The sequence below is a fragment of the Ammospiza caudacuta genome, chromosome 3 (assembly GCF_027887145.1).
Source record: "Ammospiza caudacuta isolate bAmmCau1 chromosome 3, bAmmCau1.pri, whole genome shotgun sequence".
Classification (NCBI taxonomy): Eukaryota; Metazoa; Chordata; class Aves; order Passeriformes; family Passerellidae; genus Ammospiza; species Ammospiza caudacuta.
Genome location: NC_080595.1, coordinates 5,120,876 through 5,144,257, shown reverse-complemented (window position 1 = coordinate 5,144,257; position 23,382 = coordinate 5,120,876). Strand labels below are relative to the sequence as shown.

General features: G+C 52.1%; 2 protein-coding genes across 2 annotated transcripts in view; one reads left to right on the top strand and one right to left on the bottom strand.

Moving 5' to 3' along the window:
• XRN2 (5'-3' exoribonuclease 2) overlaps nucleotides 1-10,233 on the top strand; it is a 32,445-nt gene extending 22,212 nt beyond the window's left edge. The window contains exons 28-30 of the mRNA XM_058801158.1: nucleotides 2,303-2,363; nucleotides 6,231-6,369; nucleotides 9,493-10,233. Of these exons, the coding sequence (XP_058657141.1) occupies nucleotides 2,303-2,363; nucleotides 6,231-6,369; nucleotides 9,493-9,555 (263 nt within the window). The 3' untranslated portion in view covers nucleotides 9,556-10,233. The remainder of the gene's footprint in view (nucleotides 1-2,302; nucleotides 2,364-6,230; nucleotides 6,370-9,492) is intronic.
• A 2,383-nt stretch (nucleotides 10,234-12,616) lies between these two features.
• Nucleotides 12,617-13,798, bottom strand: NKX2-4 (NK2 homeobox 4). The gene is made up of 2 exons (XM_058802560.1): nucleotides 13,426-13,798; nucleotides 12,617-13,293 (listed from the first exon to the last, which is right to left on the bottom strand). The coding sequence occupies exons 1-2, from the start codon at nucleotides 13,793-13,795 to the stop codon at nucleotides 12,617-12,619; spliced, it is 1,047 nt and encodes a 348-aa protein (XP_058658543.1). The 5' UTR covers nucleotides 13,796-13,798.
• Between the last annotated feature and the right edge of the window lie 9,584 nt (nucleotides 13,799-23,382).

Below are 23,382 nucleotides of genomic sequence, written 5' to 3'. Positions count from 1 at the left end.
TGAATAATTGTCTGTGCTGATAACTTGGGGAGTCAAGTGCAGGGTGGCAGCACTCTGGGAATGGCAGGTTTGGCTCCTGCAGAGCAGGACATCTGATTTATGACTTGCGTGGCAGGCAGTAAACTTGTCAATTAGCTGCCTTGGAAAAGTGATTTTGATTAGTGCAATCAGTAAACACAAAATCTTCTCTTTGATTGCCACCCTGATTAGATAAATTGTTACTTGAGGAGCTGCTAGACAAGGCAGTTTCTTTGGCCTTATAGCTCTGGGAAATGCCTAAGTTTTGCAGGCTAAAGAAAATATTAATTGTCATTCCTTCTTCTGTTTTGTACCTTTCTGAAATGCAATTCACTGCTGCAGACTCTCTCCCTCCAAGGTTGTTCTGTCAGCCATACAAATGAGTAGGGGGGCTTGAAATGTTTAGATGATGATTTCATTGAAGTCTTGCTTAAACTGAGCGGCAGAAAGGTGTGGTTACAGCAGGAGACCTGGATCCTTGCTCACATGCAGAGGAAGGGTCTGCAAACAAGATGTTGCCTGTGTTTCTGTGCTGCTGCTGTCTGTGAACTTGAAAATTATCAGAAACAGAGAGTCATTTTAGGATATTTTTGATTTAAAGTTATGCCACTCAGGAGCTGTCCAAAACTTTAAAAAATATTTTAAGCTCCAGTTGAAAACCTGCTCATTTTCCCCTAAAGCAGCATTGTGGATTCCATTGCCCTCCCCTTGTATTCCAAAATAAACATGGCTTTGTGTGGGTGCAGCCTGTTCAGGCCTGGAAAAGCCCTTGAGATTCCCAGGCTGATCAGCAGGGAAATGCCACTTCCCTACCCTCAGTCCTGGTCTGCTTCAGGCTGGAAATTGGCTGGAAAAGAGGAGCTGAGGAGCATCAGTTGGTAGCTGTGTGTGTTTGGGGATGTAAAACCAGGTTGATATAGTTGTGTGTCTAGGTGTAAAGCTGAATAAATAACCCTGCATGGGGGATAAATGAAGAATTATGGGCTGAATTGGCTTTGCCCAGCAGGCTCCTGGGAAGAGCAGAGCTGCTGGGGCTGCGAATTTGTTTGGTGTTCTCTTCGCTGGGGCTGGGACAGACAATCCAGTCACAGCTAGGAGAGAGGCACAGACTTATTTATTTAATGTTTCCCCCTTCCCCTTTGCAGGGGAGGCCAGGCTTCCATGTCCTGGCCCCTGGCAGCACGGCAGGGTGTCCGTGTGCCGGCCATTATCCAGCTGCTGGAACCAGCTGTTGGAATTAGGTCACACTTGAAGGCCATTGAAAGCCATCAAAGGTGTCAGTGAAACTGGAGCTTTTGATTGACGCTGGCCCCGAGTGCTGGGGGCTGCCTGGGTGCTTTTGAGGAGCTGCTGCTTTTATCCTGTTTGCTGACCAGGTTATTTAGAAGGACAACAAGCGTTTAATTGCGGGCCCTGTTAAGGCAGCGTTGCTCCTGCCTGGCCTTTGTTTGTGCCACCCAAACCAGCCCTGCACAATGGGTGAGTGGGTGGTCTCCTGCACGCCAGCACTGGGGCTCTGGCCAAGGTTTTACCCAAAAAGGCTTAATTCAGTCTGATTCCATTATCTGGGACATCATTAATAGGTTTTTATTAGTGTATTATCACTGCCCGCCGTAACTTTTAAATTTACCTTTAGTGATAATGTATTTATATTTTGTTTTAATGAATTTTTCACCCTTTTCATCCTAAATATAGTTATATTTACCTAAGCGTGAATAAAACAGAACAATCCACTTTATTCCATGCTCTGGCCATTGTTTTAGTTACCTTTATGGAATAACTTAGCCCAGTCAGAGGAAAACTGGTCCATATTTTGACTTTATTGGTCACAAACATGGTGTGTTGTGGTAACACAGTGTTGGCTATGTATTTGAGTGCCTGTATTCTTTATATAGTAATGAATGTACTGGTAAGATATATGAATATTAAACTGAGTTGTTAGGGTGACAGACAAGGTTTTGCATCTTCAAAAATTCAAGAGGAGACACCTGCGAAGCATCTGAGCACTAACCAATGCCAGCTCTAGCAATTAAAATTCATAATTTCCTCTTATGAAGCTTGTTGGATGTGCTAGAGCCAAAAAAGTTGCTTTTTCTCCATTGACAGCAGGACACTGTCCAAGCCAGCAGCAGGAAGCCATGACTTGGAGTGTGTTTGTGGCACATCCAGCCTGAGCTTTCCTTTCTGGCTTCTCAAAAGCATCTCTGGAGCACACAGAGGAGTGAGCACAGCTCCTGAGTTGTTCTTGCTCTCTCTTATTTTCCCATCTCATTTTGTCCTCCAGATCTTCGGCCCCAGGAGTCCTGGAGAGGTCCCACACCCTTGTTCCAGCAGACACCACAAAGGTAAGGCAGGAGGGATGTGAAACATGCCCAGGAGGGCAGACTGGGCTCTGCCAGCCTTCCCTGTGTTTGGTTTTCCCTTCTCTGTTTGCAGTATTGTGGTTTAAAATTGTGGAAATGATGCTGTGCAGCAGGTTTTTTGAGTTAATTAATGTCCATGATTTATTGATGTTTTGAGAGCCCCCTACGTGGTGTTCATCCTTTAAAAGGCTCGAGTACTTTGTATTAAAAAAAAGGAGGGAAAAACACTTTCCATTAAAACTCAGGCTTCAAAATTAACTTTACTGTTGGTGCTTTGGTACCGTTCTTGGTTCTTTGGCCTTTATCTTATTGAAGCTTTTGAGATACTATGAAATTGAACACAGAGAGCTTAAAACTGCATTAGATTTTGGACAGGCTAAACAAATTTCTTTTTAGGAGGGCTGTGGAGCTTAATGAGGCATAACTAATGGTGTTCCACTTTTATCATTCCTGTGCCACAGCCGCAGCATTAGCACAGACCAGCCATTGATTCTTGCTACAAACCTCTTGAAGTCCTAATCAGCTTCTTTGGTACAAGTTTTTCAGGCCTGACAAGCCCATTGTAGGGCAGTGTCACTGTAGGTCAGTAGTTATTAGTTGCCACTGAAAACAGTTTCTTTAACTACTTAAGGCTGAACTGAATTAAATGCAGAAGGGACTCAGGGAAGGATTATGGAATCTGCAGCCCAATAAGTGCCATCGAATAGAAGGAATGTGACATGGTTTGATAATCAGGGATGTTTTACATGCATCCCCTCATTGATGGCTTGTGTGTCCTCCGGTGGGGTGGGCTCAAAAAGCCCAGGCTACCTGTGTCAGCTATGAATAATGACATTTATTTATGTTTATGGAGGAGGCAGAGAAGTTTCTGCTCCAACACCCAGCTTTTTTCCCCTCCCCGGGTTTATTTGCAAATGTTTCACCATTGAAAATATGGGCTTTGGGGGAATTTATTGAGCTCTCCACAGCCACTTTCCATGGCAACCATTTTGATCCCCACTGAAGTAAGCCTGGCTCCCTTGTCCTGTGCCTCATCTGTGTGGAATATTGTAAGGCAAGATTCATTCATAATGCAAACTTTAATACTGCTTGGGCCATGGGAGTTGCCACTCCCACCCCTTAATTAAATCCAGTTTATATACTTTGATTTTAGAAGGACTGCTGCAGGTCTGTCACTTGTCACTGCCTTCCCTTTGTTACACTGTGCAGGGTTTATGAAAAGCTCTGCCAGCACTGAGGATAAGTAGTTTTGCCGTGTTCTTGGAAGGTTTTGGATTTGGGGAGCAGATCAAACGTGCTTAGAGCTGGTGTTGAGTTGCTGCACAGAGACTTAAGCAGAAAGTTAAACACAGAGACGCTTGGTACAGGAAAAAGCATCTGAACCTGTTGAAGGCATTTTGAGTTTCCTGTTCTTTCCCTGGGAGCTGCTGGTTCCCCAAATTCCTCTTGCTGCTGCAGCTCTCCAGGATCAATAGGTGCCATGGGGGAGAGGAGTCAGGGATTTCTGCTCAGGGAGGGAAGGAATGAAGGAGAGGCCAACCCTGCTCCAGCCCTGTGGGATGGAGTGGGTGGGCAGGAGGCTGGGATAGCCTGCATTCACCACTCTGAGTAAGGGATAAGCAAGGAGCCCTGTCTCTGCCAGCTGTGCTATTTCAGGGATGGAATGGTGCAGCAGGGGCTAAACTGGATCTTCCTTCCCAGGCCTGGGAGGAAAAACCAGGAGTGTAAAGCTGCTTCTCTGTAATCCAGCTATTCCTGTCTCCTGTACGGGATTTCTTGCTTTTAAATCTAGTGGTGCACCTTGGTGTGCAGCAGGGAAACTGAATTTTGGGGTCCCTCTCCCCTGTCCTGACATTCCTGGGCACTGCAGAGGTCTTTTTTGTGCTCTTGAGCCAGTCCAGAATTTATAGAGAGAAATTTGCTACCTGGCTGATGGAAATGTATCATCTGGTTGAACAGATTTTTTTACTATTCACAGAAATAATTTCCAAAGTGGCTGGGGTGTGAAGACAGGAATCTTTTCCTTTATAAACTCTCCTGAATTTATCTGACCTGGCTGAATGTTTGAGTTGGTTTAACTCTGGATAGTGCCTGTGTGAGCTCCCGGGGTGCTCCAAGTGGCACAGTTATCTTTTTTGGTTAGTTCTTTTTTTGGTTACAGCTTTGCTGTGTACAGATCTCCACCCTCAGGTGATTTAGATTACCAACCAGTGCCCCAACAAAGCAGTGATGTTAGTGGTGTTGTGTTTAACTTGTTAAATATCTCAGCTTTTCACTAAATAACACTTTAAAAGTTTAAACTCTGTGCCAAGTAAAAATTAATGCCTAAAGAAATTTGTGTCAAACTTCCCCATTCCAGGCATGGAGCAAGAGCTGGTCTGTGAGTTTTAGGCATATTTATCACCAGCACTTGTTGTAGAGGCAGAATGATTGTTAATGAAAGCCCCAGAGTTGGGGCTGTATAGGTAATTCTCTGCAGCTTTCCTTATGGCTGAGCAGTGCATTTTCCCTGGAGAGTTTGCTGTTTTCTAGGAACCACAAGGGGAAAAAACTTAGCACTCAAAATACTAAATCAAAAGAAGCAAGTATGAACAAAGGATGAACTTAGAACGTTGAGTCTGAGAGTTTAGTCCCCACAAATGTAAAGTGCTCTTGGCTTTAACTACAGCATGGCTCCTTCTGAGGGGTGGTGTGTAGGGCAGCAGGTAAGCCTGGGATGCAGAGCCTCTGCTCTCTGCTGTCCCCATCCCAAACCTGGGATGCAGAGCCTCTGCTCTCTGCTGTCCCCATCCCCAACCTGGGATGCAGAGCCTCTGTTGTGATCCCAAACCTGGGATCTTCCCTCTCTTCTTTGCTGTCCCTATCCCAAACCTAGGATGCAGAGCCTCTGCTCTCTGCTGGCCCTGCTCTCCTCAGCCAAGTCCCTCTTCAGCAGGGGTCAGGAAGGATTAACTGTCTCCACTCTCCATGTTTTTCCCTCACAACATCATATTGTCCTGCAGGACCCACCTGCTCTGAATCCTTTAAGGAATTGTCCCTCAGCCGTGCTCAGCTGTAACAACCGGATCACGGCCGTAGCATTTCCCCTAAATATTTTGAATCAAACAATATTGGATGTGTTCTACCTGTTGCTTTCTAATTATCATGTCAGAATGGGTACTTGAAGGAAATGAAAACATTTCTTGCTGTGGGTAATCCAGGATGGCAAACTGGGCCATAATGGATGTGGGATCTGCGTTCCCATATAAACTGTACACCAAATGTCAGTCAGCCCGTGCCAATTAGTGCTTATGTTGCTAGGTCACCGTGGTCAATTGAAAACGGCATCAATAGAACTTGAAAAGGTTTCTTCCCGATCAGACCTCCTGACATATTGAGCAGAATAATGGATGGGAAAAAGCAGCCAAGGCCCCTACCCTAGATTCCGAATGCTCGCCGTAAGAATTCATTTGCAACCTGCAATTAACTGGGAAGAATGGGCTCCCAGAAAGAGTCTGGGCGTTCAAAGAAAGCCCCTGGCTCCCGTGTGGCACATGTTTACTCCTGGGGTGTGCTGGGGAGCCTTTGGGATCAGCAAATCTGCCCCTGCAATAAGAGGTGCACGGAAGCCTTCCAGGGAATTGGAAAAATCCGCTGCGTGCGGCCGAGTTTGCCGCTCGTGGCTGTGGCGAAGGAAGAGGTCGGCAAAGCGGCCTTTAGGGAGGATTTGGGGAGATATTCCCTGCTCCTGGTTTCTCACTGGCACTGGGCTGTCCGTGCTGAGCTCAGAGACAAAGCCAGAAGTGGGTCTGTGCTGTGGGAGGCTGTGCAGGAGCCCCGTTCCCACTGCAGCGTTCTCTCCTCGCGCAGAACCGCCGGAGCTGCTCCTCTGCTCGCCTGGAACCGCGTGATGCAGTCCCCAAACCAGTTCCAGCCAGCCCAGTACCAGGGCATGGGGCCCATGGGATACCCCCAGAGACCCGAGGACCGCATGGACAGGGGCAGACAGGTAGGAAAGAGGGGCCCCACATGGTGTGGTGCACTGTGCTCCCCTCCCAGCCACAGCTTCCTCCTCCTGGGGCTGTGCAGAGGGAGTGTGGCATGGGCAGGCATTGCTGAGCAGGTTTTAGTGTCCCTGTGTCACCATGCACAGGTGGGTGACTGCCTGGCTGCACCCCTGGCACAAGGGCCCTGCTGGGAATGCACCACCAGTGACATGGTCACTGTCCTCCTGCAGCCTGAGGCAAGCATTCCCACCAGCCTTCCTCTTCCACAAGGAAATCTGCCCACTGGACCTTTTGGGTTCTCCTCAACGTGTTTAAAATGTAGATTCTTACACCTTCCTGAATTTCTGCCCTGAATTTCTTATTGGCTTTCTCTGAGCTGAAAAGATGCTTAATGCAAATGTTGGGTTCTCCTAGCCCAGAGGAATAAGCATGTGGACATAGCTCTCTGCAGTTAAAAGGAAACAAGCAATTGTGAGGGGAGAACTTCATCCAAAATTGCAGGTGACTTGGTCAGCAGTTCATGAAAATGCCACAGAGTGAAAATGCTGCTTGAGAGTAGCAGGTGACTGTGCTTAGGGAATTTTTTTTGGGGTGTGATCCCAGTAAAACATGATCTGCATATTGTACCAGAAGTCTGGGTGTTTACACTGCTAAACACTCATTTTAAATAAATTTTGGATATCTAGGTTGAACTCCTAGCTCTGCTGCTGTTTGTGGAAGTCAGGACTGTGGGAAGGTTAGTGACCAGGCCCAGGGAGGAGGAGGAGGTGACAGCCCTATTGCCCTGTCCTTTATGTGGAAATTAGGGCAGAAACTGTTGGAAATGTGCCTTCTGCTGGGGCCTGATTCAGCTCAGGACAAGTCAAGTTAATTTTCTTCCTCCCAGCCTGCTCACCTACCCAGTACCCAGATGTGTGTTACACAGCTCATCACCAGTACAAACCCTGCCAGCACTGGTTGTGACTGGAGGCAGAAATCACCAACATGGATCATAATCACAGGGAAATAATGGGGCCTGAACCTTGACCCAACCTGTGGAGCTCTAAAATACATTTTAAATTTGGTTAAGATCAGATTTCAGAAATCTTTCGTTTTGTGCCACACAAGTTTACCCAAAACCCCAGAGGCAGAGGAATAAATCCCTGATTGCACTAATCCATAGCAGGGGCTGCTGTGCTCCCGGGGGAAAATTGGGGGAGGATCTTTGTGCTGCTGGAGTCTGGGCAGGGTTTAATTAGTCTGGGAAATGGACTCCTGGAAAAGTCTGTCTGCCATGACACACACTCTGCTCTGTCCTTCATCCCAGGCAGGATGCCCCTATAAAGGAATCTCTGCTTGGAGCAGTTCATTCCCAGCCTTAAATTGTGGTGCCCAACAGCTGGAATCGTGAGGGGGAGCAGGAATGGTTTCCCAGCAGGGTTTGCAGTGGGGGCCCAGGGAGGGTATCCCTGTTAATTCCCACTTTGGAGCCCTGTGGACATCCACAGCCTGGGTAAAGGTGTGGTCTTGCCCAGAATAGAATTCCCCTGCTGCTGACATGGACCCACCTGTGGGTGCAGGAAACATTTAACCCAGCAGTGACAACCCTTTTTTTAATTTTTATTCACATACATGATGAGTTCATAATGAAGCACAAATCTTTTAGCTGCAGTGAATTTGCTTCCTTTAAAAATTCCCTTTGCAGTTGTGCTACAACTGTTTATCTGCTTTTAATTTTCTTTTTTTTTTTTTTTTTCTTTTTTTCTGTTCTTGTTATTTTTAAATGAACTTTCAGATGTCATTATTTCTTCGAGGCTGGAGTGAAATGAGAAAGTACCTGAAAGGGTTTAGGGTGCCAGCCTAATCATTGAATCCGGCCTTGCTGCCTGAAAATTTCAAAGCTTTAAAGCCTTGAAAAGGGATTCAAGTGGAAGTGGTGACACGTAGCAGCATAAATAATTATCTTTGGGCCCTTTCACCTCTGAATTCTTTTTTTACAGCGTACAGAACATGGTCTGAAGAGGTTAATAAACGCGCTGCCACAGAGTGCTTACAAAATTAATGCAGCTGCCATGGATCTGGGGGGCTCCCTGGGAGTGGGGCTTTGCTGCCTTCCAGCTCTCCCAGAGAAGCAAAGAATGAGCTTGCTGGGGTGGTGCAGGTGTTGGGCAGTTTTATTCCAGCCCGGAGCAGCACACAACGGAGCGTCCACCGCGGCTGCTGCAGCACTCCCAGGCCTCCGCTTTGTCCTTCCCTGCTGATGGTTTGGAAGGGTTTTTTAAGGGATGTAGCCAACTTGTTTCTTTTTTTAATTGAGTTCATCAAGCCTGGAAACAAACCTTGCCTGCACGGGCAAGGCTGCAGGAGCCTCCCTGGCAGGTCTGCTCACGGCTCCGTGGTTTCCGTGGTTATCCCAGCCGCCGTGGGCTGTGATGGAGAGAGATTTCCCTTTTAAAGGCAGGAAGCCCCTTTTTCCCTCCACACCCAAAATCCCTGAGTAAAGAGCAAACCAAGGCTATAGCTGGTGTTGGTGCATCACCTTTAATTAACTTGCTGGTCACTGCAATGTACCAGGTTTGGAAATCATTTTAAATGCTTCAGGGGCGCTCTGTGAAAATTTTAAACGGATTTTTCCCCTGGTTACCTGATGTACCAAATGCCTGAATTTAAGTACAAATATACATCTAATTTGGAGTAATTTCCAAAGTGAGATTTGGATCTCTTTGACCTCTTATTAAAGCGAACGAGTGCTGGAAAACACCTCTTCTGCAACAAATACAGCTTTTGTTTTTCCTTAAAATACTTTAGTGTAAAAACGCTGAGTGTGAGCTGCCCCACGTCCCTGGCTCCAACATTTCTCCTTTTGCAGCAGAGGTGTCACAGGTGGGAAGTGCCTTGCCCAGGGTGCTGGCTGGGGGTGGATTTATTTGGGATTCCAAAGCCTGTGCAGCGCAGCGATCCATTCCCAGCCCGTGTTTTTGGGAGACTCCACAGCCAGATGAGGGATGCTCAGCCCTGCCCCTGGCACCTCTCTGAGCAGAGGATGTTTTGTCCCCGTTCCCTATGGCGCCTGGAGCTCACCCCACTTGTTTACTCGTGCTGCTAATCCCAAAAATAAATGCTTGCTTTTGTTTGTTTGTTTGCAGGCGTACGGCCCCGGGAGGCCCTACCCGCTCTCGCATCCCGCAGGAAGGTACAGCTGGAATTAGCTCCTGCCTCCTGGTTTTATTTTTTAAACATGGAAAACGTCCGGGATTTTTGCTTTTGTTCTTTTTATTATTTGTGGGTTGAGGGAAAAAAAAAAAATATGAAATTGTTAAGCACCATCCCTGTAGTTTTTAAACGGATGCCTGTTTTAAATGTGCACATTTCTTACGGACCTGATGATGATTTTTTGGGAGGGACTGGGAAGAGCGGATTGCCGTCGGACGAGGTGGGAGTGCTGCGTTGTCCTCCTTACAAATCCAAGCTGTGCCGAGCGCTGCCCGCCCCTCTGAACTCCAAACATCCTCTACTCCACACACAAGAGCCTGAAAACAGACAAGGGGTTGGAAAGAATGCCCAGAAATGGGATTTTATGGACTCTGGGGGCAGACCCAGCAGGCAGCCGGCGGCGCTGAGAGAGACACGGCCCTCGCTGCTCCTTGGCAGGTGCTTCCTTCGGTTTCTCGGACTCTGAAGTAAAACATTTCAACTTTTTTTGGACGTGTGCCCGTTTCTGGCGTGGGTTTTGTCATGGCATAACCAGGCAGGGGCTGTGGGTTTGTCTGTTTGATACCTAATTTAAAACGGCTGCGAAGGGCAGGAATTCCATTCGTTTTTAGCACTCTTTCTAGGGATTTTCTGTGTGGGTGTACCAAATCAGTAAATATTTTTATTTGCTTTATAAAGTGGCTTTTGAAATTCTCAGCAGTGGCGTGTGGTTAATTTCCAGCCCCTCCAGAGCCTGTTTGTATTTTTGCTTCTGTGCACGCATTCCGGTTGATTTATTGGAAAATAATTTCACCCAACTTCTAGCATTTAAAATCTTTGTTTAATAAGAAAAAAAAAAATTGAAATTAGGAGAGCATCCAGTTCAGCTTTCCCTTTGGATTTTTCCATTAAATCCAGGTATTGTGTAAAGTTCCCAACCCCGCTCTGGCCCTGACTCCTTGGAGCTCCCTTCTTTCTAAACATCCAGGTGTTAATCACCAGCAACTGGGGGGAAAATGCTCTGACAGCCCTGTTTAACTTGGAAGGAAGAAATCAACGTGGATTTATTATTTTCAAGTGATGGAAGGTGGAGCAGAATCCCTCATTGTGATGCAGCATTCCCGGGGCTGGGAGCCACCAGCCTTCCCCGGGGCCTTCTCCCACAGCTGGGAAAAGATTGGGGTGCTCACAAAGAGCCATTTTGCTTTTCCAGCAGGACAAAACCAGCTCTGATGGTGAGTTTTCATGGGAATGGACTGGAGGAAGGAGTGGGGTGGGTTGCCTACATTCCAGAGGTGGATGGACCCGCGTGCTGGTGGCTTTGTCCCTTGCTCCAATTTTTTGGGGCACAAAAAGTCTGGGTAAACATTTGGGAAAGGTTCATCCCTTTCAGGATTCACCCCCTTGCAGTGTGAGTGGAGCCAGCCTGGGCCCTGGGAGCTGTCCTGCCCACTTGGAGCAGCGTGCTGGCCTGGGGCTTCCTTTCCTCGGCTGGGATGCAGGACCTGGCTGGGCAGCACCATGTTCCTGGGGCTCTGCTGCAGTTCCCTTTGCCCCCAGCTGCTGGGGAAGCCTGGGGGTCACCCTGGGACAGCATCCCTGTGGAACTCCTCAGGCTGCTTTGCTCACAGGTAACATTTGGGTTTTTCCCCCACGCTGGAGCTGAGCCCGATATATCCCCTTGGATTTAACAGAGTTTGAGGGGGAAGCCACTCACCAGGCTGGGCTCAGTCCCACCCCAGAATTTAAGTACAAATACCATCTAATTTGGAGTCACTCTGGGCCGTTTCCCGTGGGACCCAGCAGGGAGAAATTCTCCCTCATGGAAAGGGGAGGGAGCCAGGGAGGAAAGGGATCTCTTTCCAGAAGAACGGTGGAGATTCCCTTCCCCTCCAGGCTCTCACATAAGGCTTGGGGACAGGTCTGGGACTGAGTCTGTGGTCTTGCAGAGGCCAAAATCCCGATTTTCCATATCAGAATCATTCCTTCATGGCACAGCTGGGAGTGGAGCAGCCCTCGGTGCTTCCCGGGGCTGGGGTTCAGCGGGTCCCCCAAGGATGGGGGAGCCTGGCAGAGGCAGGAGGGACACAGAATTAAATCCTTAGCAGCCGACAGGGAGGCAGAAAAAAGGGGATTTTGAGCTTGTCCTTCAGTCCGTACACCGAGAAAGAAGCAGCCGAGTCCTGAGAACAAGGCTTCCTTTTTATTGTTTAAAATAAAATTAAAATAAAAAAAAAAAGAAAGAAAAATTGCCGGAAGGAGTCCCGAGGAGCGTTTCCCGACGTGCGGGATTTCCTCGGACAGTGGCGCGGGGATGAACCCCGCTCCGGCTCCGCGCATCCCCCGGCCCCGGCTGCTGCGGGGTCCGATCCCGGCGGGAAGCGGGGTCCAGCCCCGGGGATCCCCGGGCTCTCCGTCACCTCCGCAGGGCTCCGAGCCAAGAGCCGGGGGCTTGAGGCGGCTCCGCGGGACGCGCGCCCCGTCCACGCACGGGCATTCACTGACTGCGCGGTATTTGATAACAACAACGAGAAAAACGGGGTTTTCCCCTTAAACCCGAGCACCGATGCTGCGGGGCTCTCCTGCCACGGCTCCCGCCTCAACTGAGCTGCGACCCAATTTACCTCGGGCGGAGATAAGAACGGGATGGCACCGTTCCGGGGCACCCCCACGGCGTTAATTCGGCCGCGATGAGCCGCGCCTCGGAGGGTTTATCGCGATATGCGCCGGGGCTCCGGGCTGCGCTGCCGCCGGGGCGAGGGGCCGGGCCGAAGCGGAGCCCCGCGCTGCCCCGGCCGCCCCCGCCCCGTCGGGAGGAGCTCTCGGCGGCCGGGACACGGTCACACCGACACTCACACAAATCCACTCTGATTCACACTCACGCAAGCGCTCGGAGCTGCCGTCGGGACCGTTTGTCCAAAACCAGGAGAGACTTAAAAAAAACTCGAAGGGAGGCCGGGAGGGGACGCAGGGTGGGGCGGCCGTCGGCGATCCCCGCGGGCACCGGGCAGGGCGGAGCGTCCGGTGCCGGAGGAGCGGCGCACTCGGGGGGACACACACGGGACGCACCGATTGTTATTACCACGTCCTGCCGTAGAGCAGGTTGGGGCTGACCATGCCGCCGTTGTAGTCGACGCCGGCCGAGTCCAGGGGGGCCAGGGGAGCCACGGGGCCGTGCAGCGCCGGCGGGCTGGGCGACAGCTCCTCCAGGTCGGCCGCCTGCCCCAGCGAGCCGGGGTGCGGGTGCGCGGCGGGCGCGGCGGCGGCGGCGGCGGGGGCCGCGGGGGCGGCGGGCCCGGGGCCCGGGGTGGCGTTGCCCGGCGGCGGGCAGGGTTTGCCGTCCTTCACCAGCACCGGCACGGCCACGCGGCGCGGCGAGGGCTGCTGCTGGCACAGGCCGCCGCCGCCGCCGCCGCCGCCGCCGCCGCCGCCGTCGGGGTGCAGCTGCTGCGCGGCCGCCTTGTCCTTGGCCTGGCGCTTCATCTTGTAGCGGTGGTTCTGGAACCAGATCTTCACCTGCGTGGGGGTCAGGTGGATGAGGCTGGCCAGGTGCTCCCGCTCGGGCGCCGACAGGTACTTCTGCTGCTTGAAGCGCCGCTCCAGCTCGTAGACCTGCGCCTGCGAGAAGAGCACCCTCCTCTTCCTCCGCGGCGCGGCGTGCAGCGGCACGATGGCCTTGGCGCCCTCGGCGATGCCGCTCAGGCCGCCCATGCCGGCCACGTTCATCCCCGCCGACGGGCCCATGAACCTGGAGACTGAGCGGGACGGCCTGCTCAGCGCCCGCCCCGTCGGGGCCGCGGCTCCGCTCCCCCCGCGCCCGGCCGCCCCTCATCCTCCTCCTCATCCTCCTCCTCCTCCTCATCCGCGCCCCCCGCGCCCGCACTTACTGCTGGAGTAGCGGGGGTCGCCGCCGGGCCCGTACCAGCCGCCGCCCGCCGCCGCGCCGCCCCGCATCCCCTCGGGGTAGGCGGGCAGCTCGCCCACGTTGCCCAGCCCGCCGTTGCAGTAGCCCCCGACGGCGCCGTGCGGGAACTGCGACACGCCGTGGGGCATGTGGTAGGCGGCCGCGCCCGCGGGAACGTGCTGCGGCACGGCGGCGGCGGCGGCGGGGGGCACGGAGGCCTGGCGGTACGGCCCGAGGGGCGCGCCCAGCCCGCCCGCCCCGTCCATGCCGCCGAACTTCTTGTAGCTCTCCTCCATGGGGCTGAGGATGTCGGTGACCGAGAAGGGCGTCGTGTGCTTGGGGCTCAGCGACATGGCGCGGCGGGGCGGGACGCGACGGGGCGGGCCGGGCCGGGCCGGGCGCTGCCGCCGGCACCGCCGAGCCGTCCGCGGCGGCGGCCACCAGCCCCGGGCGCCGGTAGCTCGCCGGTTCTTTTAGCCCGGCGCCGGGTTTACGCCAGACGCGGGGGGGCGGAGCGGCGGCGGCGGCCCCGGCCCCTCCCCGCCTCCCGCCGGCCCCCGGCCCCGGCCCCCTCCTCCCGGCCATTGTCCTGCGCCCGCCCGACGGCTCTTAAGCCCCGCCACGCCGGGGCAGCGCCCGAGCGGCTCCGAGCGGCCCCGGCCCCGCCGCCCTCGCCCGTAAGTACCTGCCCGTTCCCCGAGCCCCTCGCCACGGTGCGCGGCCGCCCCCGGGCACGGTGTCCCGGGGCAGAGCGGCTCCCGCCCGGCCCCGACGGCAGCACCGGGCAGCCCCGTCCCCTCTCCCCGTCGGGCTGCACCGCTCCCGATCCCGGTCCCGCTCCCGGCCCCTCGGAGCCGCCGCCGCGGGGTGCGAGGCCAGCGGGGACCCCCGCGGCACCGGGGCCCCTTTAGGGCCGATGCTTCGTTTGCGGTCGCGTTTTCGGTTTTTTTTCGGTCGTTCTTCGTTTGCTCGTTGGTTTTGGCGCAACGAAAGGCTCGCCTGGAGCAGCCCGAGCCCGCGGGCCGGGGCCGGGCTGGCTGCGGGACTCGCTCCCCCGCCCCGGGGAGCGGCTGCGGGGCTCCTGCCCCACCGGCACCCCGCGCACGTCGGGGCCGCTCTGAGCGGGGCTGAGCGGGATCCCTGCCGGGCTCAGAGGCCGAGGCACGGCCAGACCCCGCGGCCGGAGCTGTGCCCGCATCCCCGGGCCGGGCACCGCCGCGACGGGGCGGGCGCAGCCGAGCGCGGGGAGATGCGCGGGGTGCGCGCCCGGGGACCCGCGGGGCTGCGCCTTGCCCAGAAATTGGTAAAACTCGGGGTGTTCAGTGAGCAGCCTCGCCCCACAGCTCGCCGGTTCCCGCGGTGCTGCCGGTGTTCGCGCACGGACTCCGCTCTGCGGGTTTTGGGCAGCCAGGGTTGTCCCGCACCCTCCGGACTGCACCCTTCCCTTCTCAAACCCCATCTTTTCCTGATCTTTTTGGAGGGAAGGCACCTGCAGCTCTGCGGTGATTGTTAAAAATAAAAGATAAAAGATCGGAGCGGGCGCAGGTTTGAGTTTTAAACTTTGTGCTCCACGTCTGAGAGCCCGGTGAGGGTCAGGAGTTAAACGGGTCCTGAATCTCCACGCGCTGCCGTCCAAATCCCGACAGCTCTGTTCAGTTGCAATATTCCCACCATTCGGACTGAGTTCCTGGCACCTCCATCCTTTTTTTTTTTTTCCCTGTACCTCTCTTCCCCTCCCCTGCTCAAAAACAAAAAAAAAAAGAACAGAAGAGAAGAGAAAAAGCCAAATCCTCTCTACATCCTCGTGGGAGCAGCACGGGGGGTGCCCCACGCGTGGGGGCACTGCTGCCCCTCAGGGTAACCCAGGGTGGGACACAGCTCTGTCCCTGGGGTCGGGCCCCCAGCACAGCCCCCGGTGCCCACCAGTGTCACCAGTGGTACCAGTGAACTGCTGAACCGTGTCTGAGCCCAGCTCTGCCTTCATCAGAGTCTTCCTCCAAAAGCTGATAATTTTATTATTTTATTTTATTTTACTTTATTTTAATTTTTTTTTTATTTTATTTTACTTTATTTTATTTTACTTTTTTAGTTTCTTATTTTAGTTTTTTATTTTACCTTTTTAAACTTTCTTTTACCTTTTTAAAACTTTATCATTTAATTTTTTTTACTTTCTTTTCTTTATTTTTCTTTTTTTTTCTTTTTTTTCTCTACTTTTTTTTCTCTACTTTTTTTTCTCTACTTTTTTTTTCTCTACTTTTTTTTTCTTTACTTTTTTTTTTCCTTTGCTTTTTTTTCCTTTATTTTTTTTTTTCACTTTACTTTTTTTTTTTTTTTTTACTTTACTTTTTTTTTTACTTTATTTTATTTCGGCACCTGTAGTTTCCCATCCCTACTGGAGCAGGTCCCCTCCTTTCTGGGACTCACACTCCAGGATGGAGCTGCTGAAACCTCCCTCCAAGGGAGCAGCTTGGCAAAGCAGGAACCCTGCCCTGGGCGTGGATGGATGGATGGATGGATGGATGGATGGATGGATGGATGGATGGATGGATGGATGGATGGATGAGGCAGAGCGTGGTGTCCCTGCTTCCCTCTGGGAAGGGAGAGGCAGCTCCTGGTTCTGTAGGGAGGATTCCCTGCAAGCCTCTCGGGCATTTGGGATCTCCCCGAGGCCTCAGCGCTGTTTTGGGGTCGAAGCAGGCAGAAAGAGGTGAGGGGCTGGAAGCGACCGGTCCTGTTTGTGTCAGACTGGCCCTGTAAGCCGGGATTTTGGGATGTGGCACCAGCGAGCTGGTTTGTAGGGACTCAGGGGACAGGTGTGTCACCAGCCCCTGCTCGCACCCAGGACCCTGGACTGGGCTCCTGGGGCACAGGGAGGAAAATACAACCAGGATGTCCCGGGACAGCAACCCAGGAATTTCCCCACATCAGTAATGTGATGTTTGGGATAAAAAGCATCACATCATTTCGGTGATGAGTGTAAAGAAAATCTTTTTGATGTGGCAAATGTCTCACAAAAAACCAACCCGCTAACCTTGAACTCTTTCTCGCTTTTAGAGAGTGTTTTTCTTAGCTAACCCTCCATCACCTGGAGGTTCCACACAAAACTGGACTTTTTCCCTTCCCTACCCTGGCAGGATCAAGCTACAGATTCCAAGGGAAGTAGTTTAAAAGCAAATTAAAAAAAAAAAAAAGCCAACAACGACAACAAAAAGCCAAAACAAAACCAAACAAGCAAAAAACCCCCAAAACAAACAAACAAACAAACAAAACCACCAAAGAAAACAAAACAAAACAAAATTACAAACCCCTAAACAAACAAAAAAAACCCCCAAAAACCAAAACAAAAAAACCCCCACCACCAAACACGTAGAAATTGCAAAAAGCAAAAAGCCAAGAAGCCAAACTCTTGTGTTTTAATTTTTGGGGGTGATTTTCCCCTCTCCCTGATGACCCCCGTTCCGCCGGAGGTCGCCGGGATGCCGGGCTGTGCAGATGTGATTTCCAGGAGTGCAGATGTGATTTCCCAGCCCGGCTTGCCTCCCGGATGATAATGACACGCTCGGGGCTCATTTCCACACGCAAGTTGTCCTTTGCCGTGCCAGCCCGTGCCTGTCACAGCGGAGGTGCTGACCCCGGTGCGCCACAATTGACACGGAGATGGAGGCTGATTTTTGGGGGGGGGGGGGCGTTTTTCAATAATCCAGTATAAATGCTAATTTATTTCTCGGCCCGAAAAGCGATGGTTTCCTCTAAATAATCAGCGGTGGCCTCTCTCTCTCAGCGCGGTGGTGGCGGCTCGCCTCGGTTCAGCTCTCACCAATAATTTGCAGAGATTAAAAGGGTCTCGGAAACGGAGGCTTAAGGAATTGCTTTCTAAAGACCTGGCGAGATTGGAAAAGGAACCCCGGGTTTCCAGCGCACTCTAAAACCATTTCCACGTAAAACCCCCGGAATTAGGGAGTTTGAAGCGGCGCTAAATGGGCTGTTCACGGGCAAGGCGAGAAGTTAACCCGGCACCAACCGGGACACCGCGGCCGCCGGGGAAAAAAATCGAGCCTTGAGCCAGGAACTGCGGGCTGGGATGCCCGAGGGATGCCCGGCAGGAATGCCCATCGGGAATGCCCATCGGGAATGCCCATCAAGACTGGCACGGCCACAGCAGGACACCCTGTGACAGGTCTGGTCTGCCCTAAAGTCAGGTTTAGGAGGTCCCTGTCCACCCAGGTCTTTACATGATGATAACTTTCATGGCATGATGTTTATCCTTGTGGTTGTAGGTTTTCCTTATTGTGGCTTTTTTGGGATAACCACCCCCCTCACACACCAATAAATACATTGGTCTCACACAGCCTTCCCTGGGATTCCTGCTTGCTGGATGGATGTGTTTTCCCGCGGGGTTTGGGGGACAAGGCAGCTTTAATCCTCCCTGTGGAAGGGGATGTTTGCAGCTACTGAGCTCCCAGGGAAATGTCTTCTGTCCTCAGATCCAGCTGGGAAAAGTTTCTGGAAAGGGAAAAGAGTGTGGATGGGAGTAGAGCAGGTTCCAGTGCAGGCAGCAGGAAAGTGAAATATCCCAGAGAAAATTAAGGTTTTCCTAATTATTGAGGTGGCAAGAAATACTCTGTGTGATATCCCTGAGGCATCTCCTCCAGCTTTTCCTAGGATTACAGAATGCAGATGTTTCTCTGGCACCACTCTATGCCTGAATTCCTAATCCTGGATCCCTGATCCCAGATTCCTGACACCTGCCCCATCCCACCTGGCAGCAGCGTGTGCCACCGGCTCCTTTGTGCTGGGCCCACTGCCTCTCTCCCCTTGTTGAGGCTCTGTTTTTCATTCCATAATGTTTTCCCAGTTTCATTAGTGGGAATAACAAGGCTGGCTTTCCCTGTGGCTGCAGCATGGGTGAGGGAACACCAGGAAAATCCAGGCTCCTGAGTTACTCCCAGGTTTAAATTCCCTCCTGGCTTGTGCTGCTCGTGACTGCTCCTGCCTTTGGAACGGGAGCCCTTCCACATGGTGGATGTTTTCCCATGGGTTTTACCTGTGGGATCACCGTGGAATTCCTGCCTGGTTTGGGATGGAAGGGACTGGAAGGACCATCCTGTGCCAAGCTCCAGATCAGGTTGCCAGGGTCCCCGTGCAGCCTGGCCTGGAGCACTTCCAGGGTTATCCAGCATTCCCATGCTCCTGGCTGCTGGGTTCAGTGCATGTCCAGCACTGGTGACTTGGAAAGAGCTTTATCCCTGCCTCTGCTGCCCAGGAGAGATCCTTGTGCTGATCCTTGTCCTGGTGGGGAGGGTGAAGGAGCCAGAGGCCACCCGTGTCCAGCTGGGAAGTTCACTTCTGACGGAGCTGGATCTGCACATGGGTTTTCTTGGGAAAGAGGAAAATAAAAAGATGGGAAAACCTCCATTTGGATTGGGTTTAGATACAGTGTGAGGAAGTCATGAAGTAGAGACCCTTCCTGAAGGATGATCTCCACAAATTCTAAAATCAGAGCAATATTCCATGTACGGTTAGGAGTAACCTTAGTGACTCGGTGCCCTGGAGCTTCAAAGTGGGGAGAAATCCCCTCTTTTGGAGGAAAAATCCATCCCTCTTTTCTGTGCAACCCTGACGGGTAGGATCGTGTCTGATGGGTGCAGGAGCTGACAGGGGAATCGGGAATGTGTTGCTTCCCAGGGGTGTGGAGAGACAGGGAAGATGGTCCAGCTGTGGATGTGAAATGGGGATCAACTTGTGGGTGTCAAATGGGGATTTTGGGGTATTTACCCCCCTGCCAGTGGCAGCTGAGGAGCAGCTTCAGGGCTTGCTCCCCATCACTGGAGCAGAAGGAGCTGGAGCCCAGGCATGGCAGAGGTGGAATTAGCCTGGGACAAACCTGTGGGAGCTGAGGTTGTGCTGTGGGATCACCTCAAGATGGTACCTGACCAAGAGGCCCTGAGCCCCTTGTGCTGCTGGATCCTTCATCCTTCTGGATTTTCCATGACTGGATATCAACTCCTCCTGGCCCTGCTGGGTCCTGCCAGCAGCTCCAGACCGTGCAGGCTGTGAAACACCATACAGGCATCCATCTTTTAAATCTCACTGAGGGACCCATGGAGGCGGCAGGGCAGCATCCTGGGGTTTGTGGAACAGTCTGGTGTGGAGGTGATCCAGATCCTGGATGGGGAATGCCCAGAGCTGGCAATAACAGAGCAGGACAAGACAGGGCCAGGAGGAGTGTGTTACACTGGATTTTGAAGGATGTGGTCCCAAAGGAGACGAGTTCTTCTCTCAAACCAGCACGTGGTGGTGGGAGATGTCTCCCAAGCTTCCTCCACAGAAATCCCTGCTGCTGTAGCCACCTCTGCCTGGATCCAAAGCTGTTCCACAGGGAAATTCCCTCTGGGCTGTGGGAGGCAGTGGCAGGATGGATAAGTGCCCTGCTGATGTGCGACCGGGTTCACAGGGGTCTTATGTTGAATGAAGAGATGAGGATCTGACTCCATGTTTCAGAAGGCTTGATTTATTATTTTATTATATATATTACATTAAAACTATACTAACAGAATAGAAGAAAAGGTTTCATCAGAAGGCTAGCTAAGCTAAGAATAGAAAGGAATGATAACAAAGGCTTCGTCTCAGACTCTCTGTCTGAGCCAGCTCACTGTGATTGGCCATTAATTACAAACATGCAACATGGGCCCATCACAGATGCACCTGTTGCACTCCACAGCAGCAGATAATCAATGTTTACATTTTGTTCCTGAGGCTTCTCAGCTTCTCAGGAGGAAAAATCCTAAGGAAAGGATTTTTCATAAAATATATCCGCGACACTGGCGCCTTCCCAGCTTTGGGAATCCGCTGCTCCATCACGAGGAGCAGCATTCCCGTGTGGAGCTCTGCAGTGCATGGTCCCTCATGGCTGATGGACATTACCCAACCACTGGTTTGGGGCTCTCACTTGCAGGAGTCAGCACTTTGGGGTGACAGAAATCCCTGGGAACATCCCATTGTTGAAGTGCTGGAATAAGCCAGGCTCGGAAAAACAGCGGAGAAGTTTCACACTTGAACAAAGCCCCCGAGCAGATGTTGGAGAGGTGCTGGCCCCTTCCATATGGGGTTAATAAAAGACTTCATTAGGTTTAAAAAACAGAGGAAACCGAAGTTAAGGACCTTCTCCTGCGTGCCGTGCTGTTCTCTCCTGCTCAAGGCCATCCTTTTTCCCGGGGCCCGGGTTCCTGCTCCGCCTCATTGTTCCCTCCCGGTGCTGCCGTGCCGGCTCTGACCCGCCGGTGTCACGGCTCCCGGAGCTGCTTGTCACCATGGAGTTGGCTCTGCAAGGCAGCAGCGGCATTTCAATCACCCAAACCGGGCTCAGAGCTGCCTTCCCACCTGGCACAGCCCAGAAATGGCAGCAGGATGATCCCAAACGGATGCAGGGATGAGGCGCTTCGTCCCTCGCTCTGCTTTTTCCCCCTGAACATCTCCCATGGTGAATGAGGAAAGGGAGTGGAGCTGGGGGAGCTGAGGATGGAAGGAGACACGGATGCCTGTAAGTCCTCGCTCTTATTTTCCTGCAGGAATCTGCCCTGCTCTGGAACCCTTGGGAATCATGCTTGAGTCCTGGGGTGTGGTATTTTTGGGATCCCCAGATGAGGGAAGGAAGGAATTAATCTGACTCCATGTTCTTAGAAGGATAATTTATTATTTTATGATCTATATTTTATTAAAGATACTAAATAAATATATTAAATATATTAAATGAAGATACTAAATAAAGGTATTAAATAAATATAATACTAAATATAATAGAATCGTGGAATAGCCTGGCATTGAAGGCACCTGAATAAATATAATACTAAAAAATACTATAGTATTTTAATATTAGTAAATATAATACTAAAAAATACTATACTAAAACTATACTAAAGAATAGAGCAAGGATACAGACAGAAAGCTGAAAGATAATAATGAAAAACTTGTGATTCCTTCCAGAGTCCCGACACAGTTGGACTGTGATTGGTCATTAAGTCAAAACAATTCACACGTTGGATAAACAATCTCCAACCACATTCCAAAGCAGCACAACACAGGAGAAGCAAACGGGATAATTATTGTTTTCCTTTTTCTCCGAGGCTTCTCAGCTTCCCAGGAGCAAAATCCTGGGCAAGGGGATTTTTCCAGAAAACATGACAGTGACACTGGGGTTTTTACTTTCAGAGCTGTGGATCTCACAGGGGCAGGATTTGGGGTGTCCCATGGGGAGCTGTCCCTGCTGGGCTCCAGGTGTGTGGGTGCACTCCCCAGTGCCCAGCAGCACTGGGAACATCTGCTCAGGGAACAAGGGTAGGGCTGAGAGCTTTCTCAGAGAGTTCTTGGGTTTTGGCTCCTGCCAGGAGCCAGCCTTGATGACTCTAATTGTTTCGGTTTTAATTGTTGCGGCAGGTCTGGTGCGGGGCTTGCTCCAGGTCTAACCCCTCTCTGTCAGCCTTGATCCAGGGGGAAGCTGGTGACTCCATGCTGCTGAGCCCCTCTTCCATCTCTGGGAAAGGAATTTCTGCCCATGGGAGGCGTGTGACAGCTTTGGGTGTGTGTGATGGCTTCGGGTCTGTGTGACAGCTTTGTGTCTCTGTGCCAAACACACCCCTGAAAGTGGGACAGGGGCTGGGGCCTGCCTGGTGGCCACTGGCAGGGGTGATTCTCACTAAGAATAGGGAAACAAAACGTCCTGGTGGATGAGGGAGAGGTAGGATGGATGATGTCCCTGGGAAAGAGCAGAGCCTGGGGCTGGGTGGTGCAGGGACAGGGATGATCCCAGCCTGGCATGGGCTGTCCCTGCCCAACTCCACAGGGGGACATGACAGGTTATTCCTCATTTCTCAGTGATTCCAGCTGAGCTTCCAACAGTCTGGGGCTCTGTGGTGTGATCACAGAACCACTGGGGCTGGAAAATCCCTCCCAGCCCATCAGTCCAAGCTGTGCCCGATGCCCACCCTGTCCCCAGCCCGGAGCACTGAGTGCCACCCCCATTCCTTCCTTGGATGGCCACTCCAAACCTCCCTGGGCATTTCCAATGCCTGACCACCCTTTCCATGAAGAAATCCCCTCTGCTGTCCAGGCTGGATGTGCCCCAGTGCCTGGCACGTGGAATGCTCCCCACCCCAGCGCCGGAATATTGACAGGGCACCTTTGCCGTGTTCGTTCTGGCGTTAAACTGCTAATTAATTATGACATTTGTGCTACTTCATTCTGCGCCCTGGATCTGCAGAACCTGGCAGGCAGTTAATTAGCTCTCTCTATGCAAAGGATACAGGGGGAAAAAATAATTGCTTGAGGAACAGTCATGGCCTTCTCTCAGCGAGGTCCTACCTACGAGCTGCCTCAGAGCTGCGCTCCCAGCGACACCTCTGTCAAAGGCCAATCCTTTGGAAGAGAGATTTGAAGGAAAAGGTTATCTGGGAGATGTGCCTGCCTGGCTGTTATTTAGTGCTTGTAAGTCCAAGGGAAATCAATTATCTAAACAACTCCCGTCGTGGAATGGGTTTCTTTATTCTTGTCTAAATATGTTCTCATCTTTGTCTGTCTGCATGGGGATGTGTGCAGCCAGCGAACCTGAGAGCGAGGGAGGAGCCCTGGCCTCTCACAACCCATGCCTGGCAAGGCTCAGGGGCTTCCCTGCCTTCCTGGTTGTTTGAAAACAGAATTTATATTCCAAAAGAGCTGTGGAGGGATGGGAGCCCCCAGTTTCACCCTCCCAAATTCTCTTTCCAAGTGTATCCTGGTTTCCCAGGCACACAAACGTGCCAAACCCCTCCAGGGGCTTCTCTGAAAGTGCTTTTGGGGTGGTGCTTTTGGTACCTTCTGCCTGTGGGCAGATCTTGCTGATTTGGGGGGCACATGTCCCCAAACCCCCCTCAGAGGGTTTGGCAGCACATCCCCCTGGAGCATCCCC

Coding starts and splice junctions, on each gene's coding strand:
- NKX2-4 (XM_058802560.1), bottom strand. CDS start 13,795: ATGTCGCTGAGCCCCAAGCACACGACGCCCTTCTCGGTCACCGACATC. Junction 13,294..13,425: donor CGACCCCCGCTACTCCAGCA/GTAAGTGCGGGC, acceptor CGTCCCGCTCAG/TCTCCAGGTTCATGGGCCCG.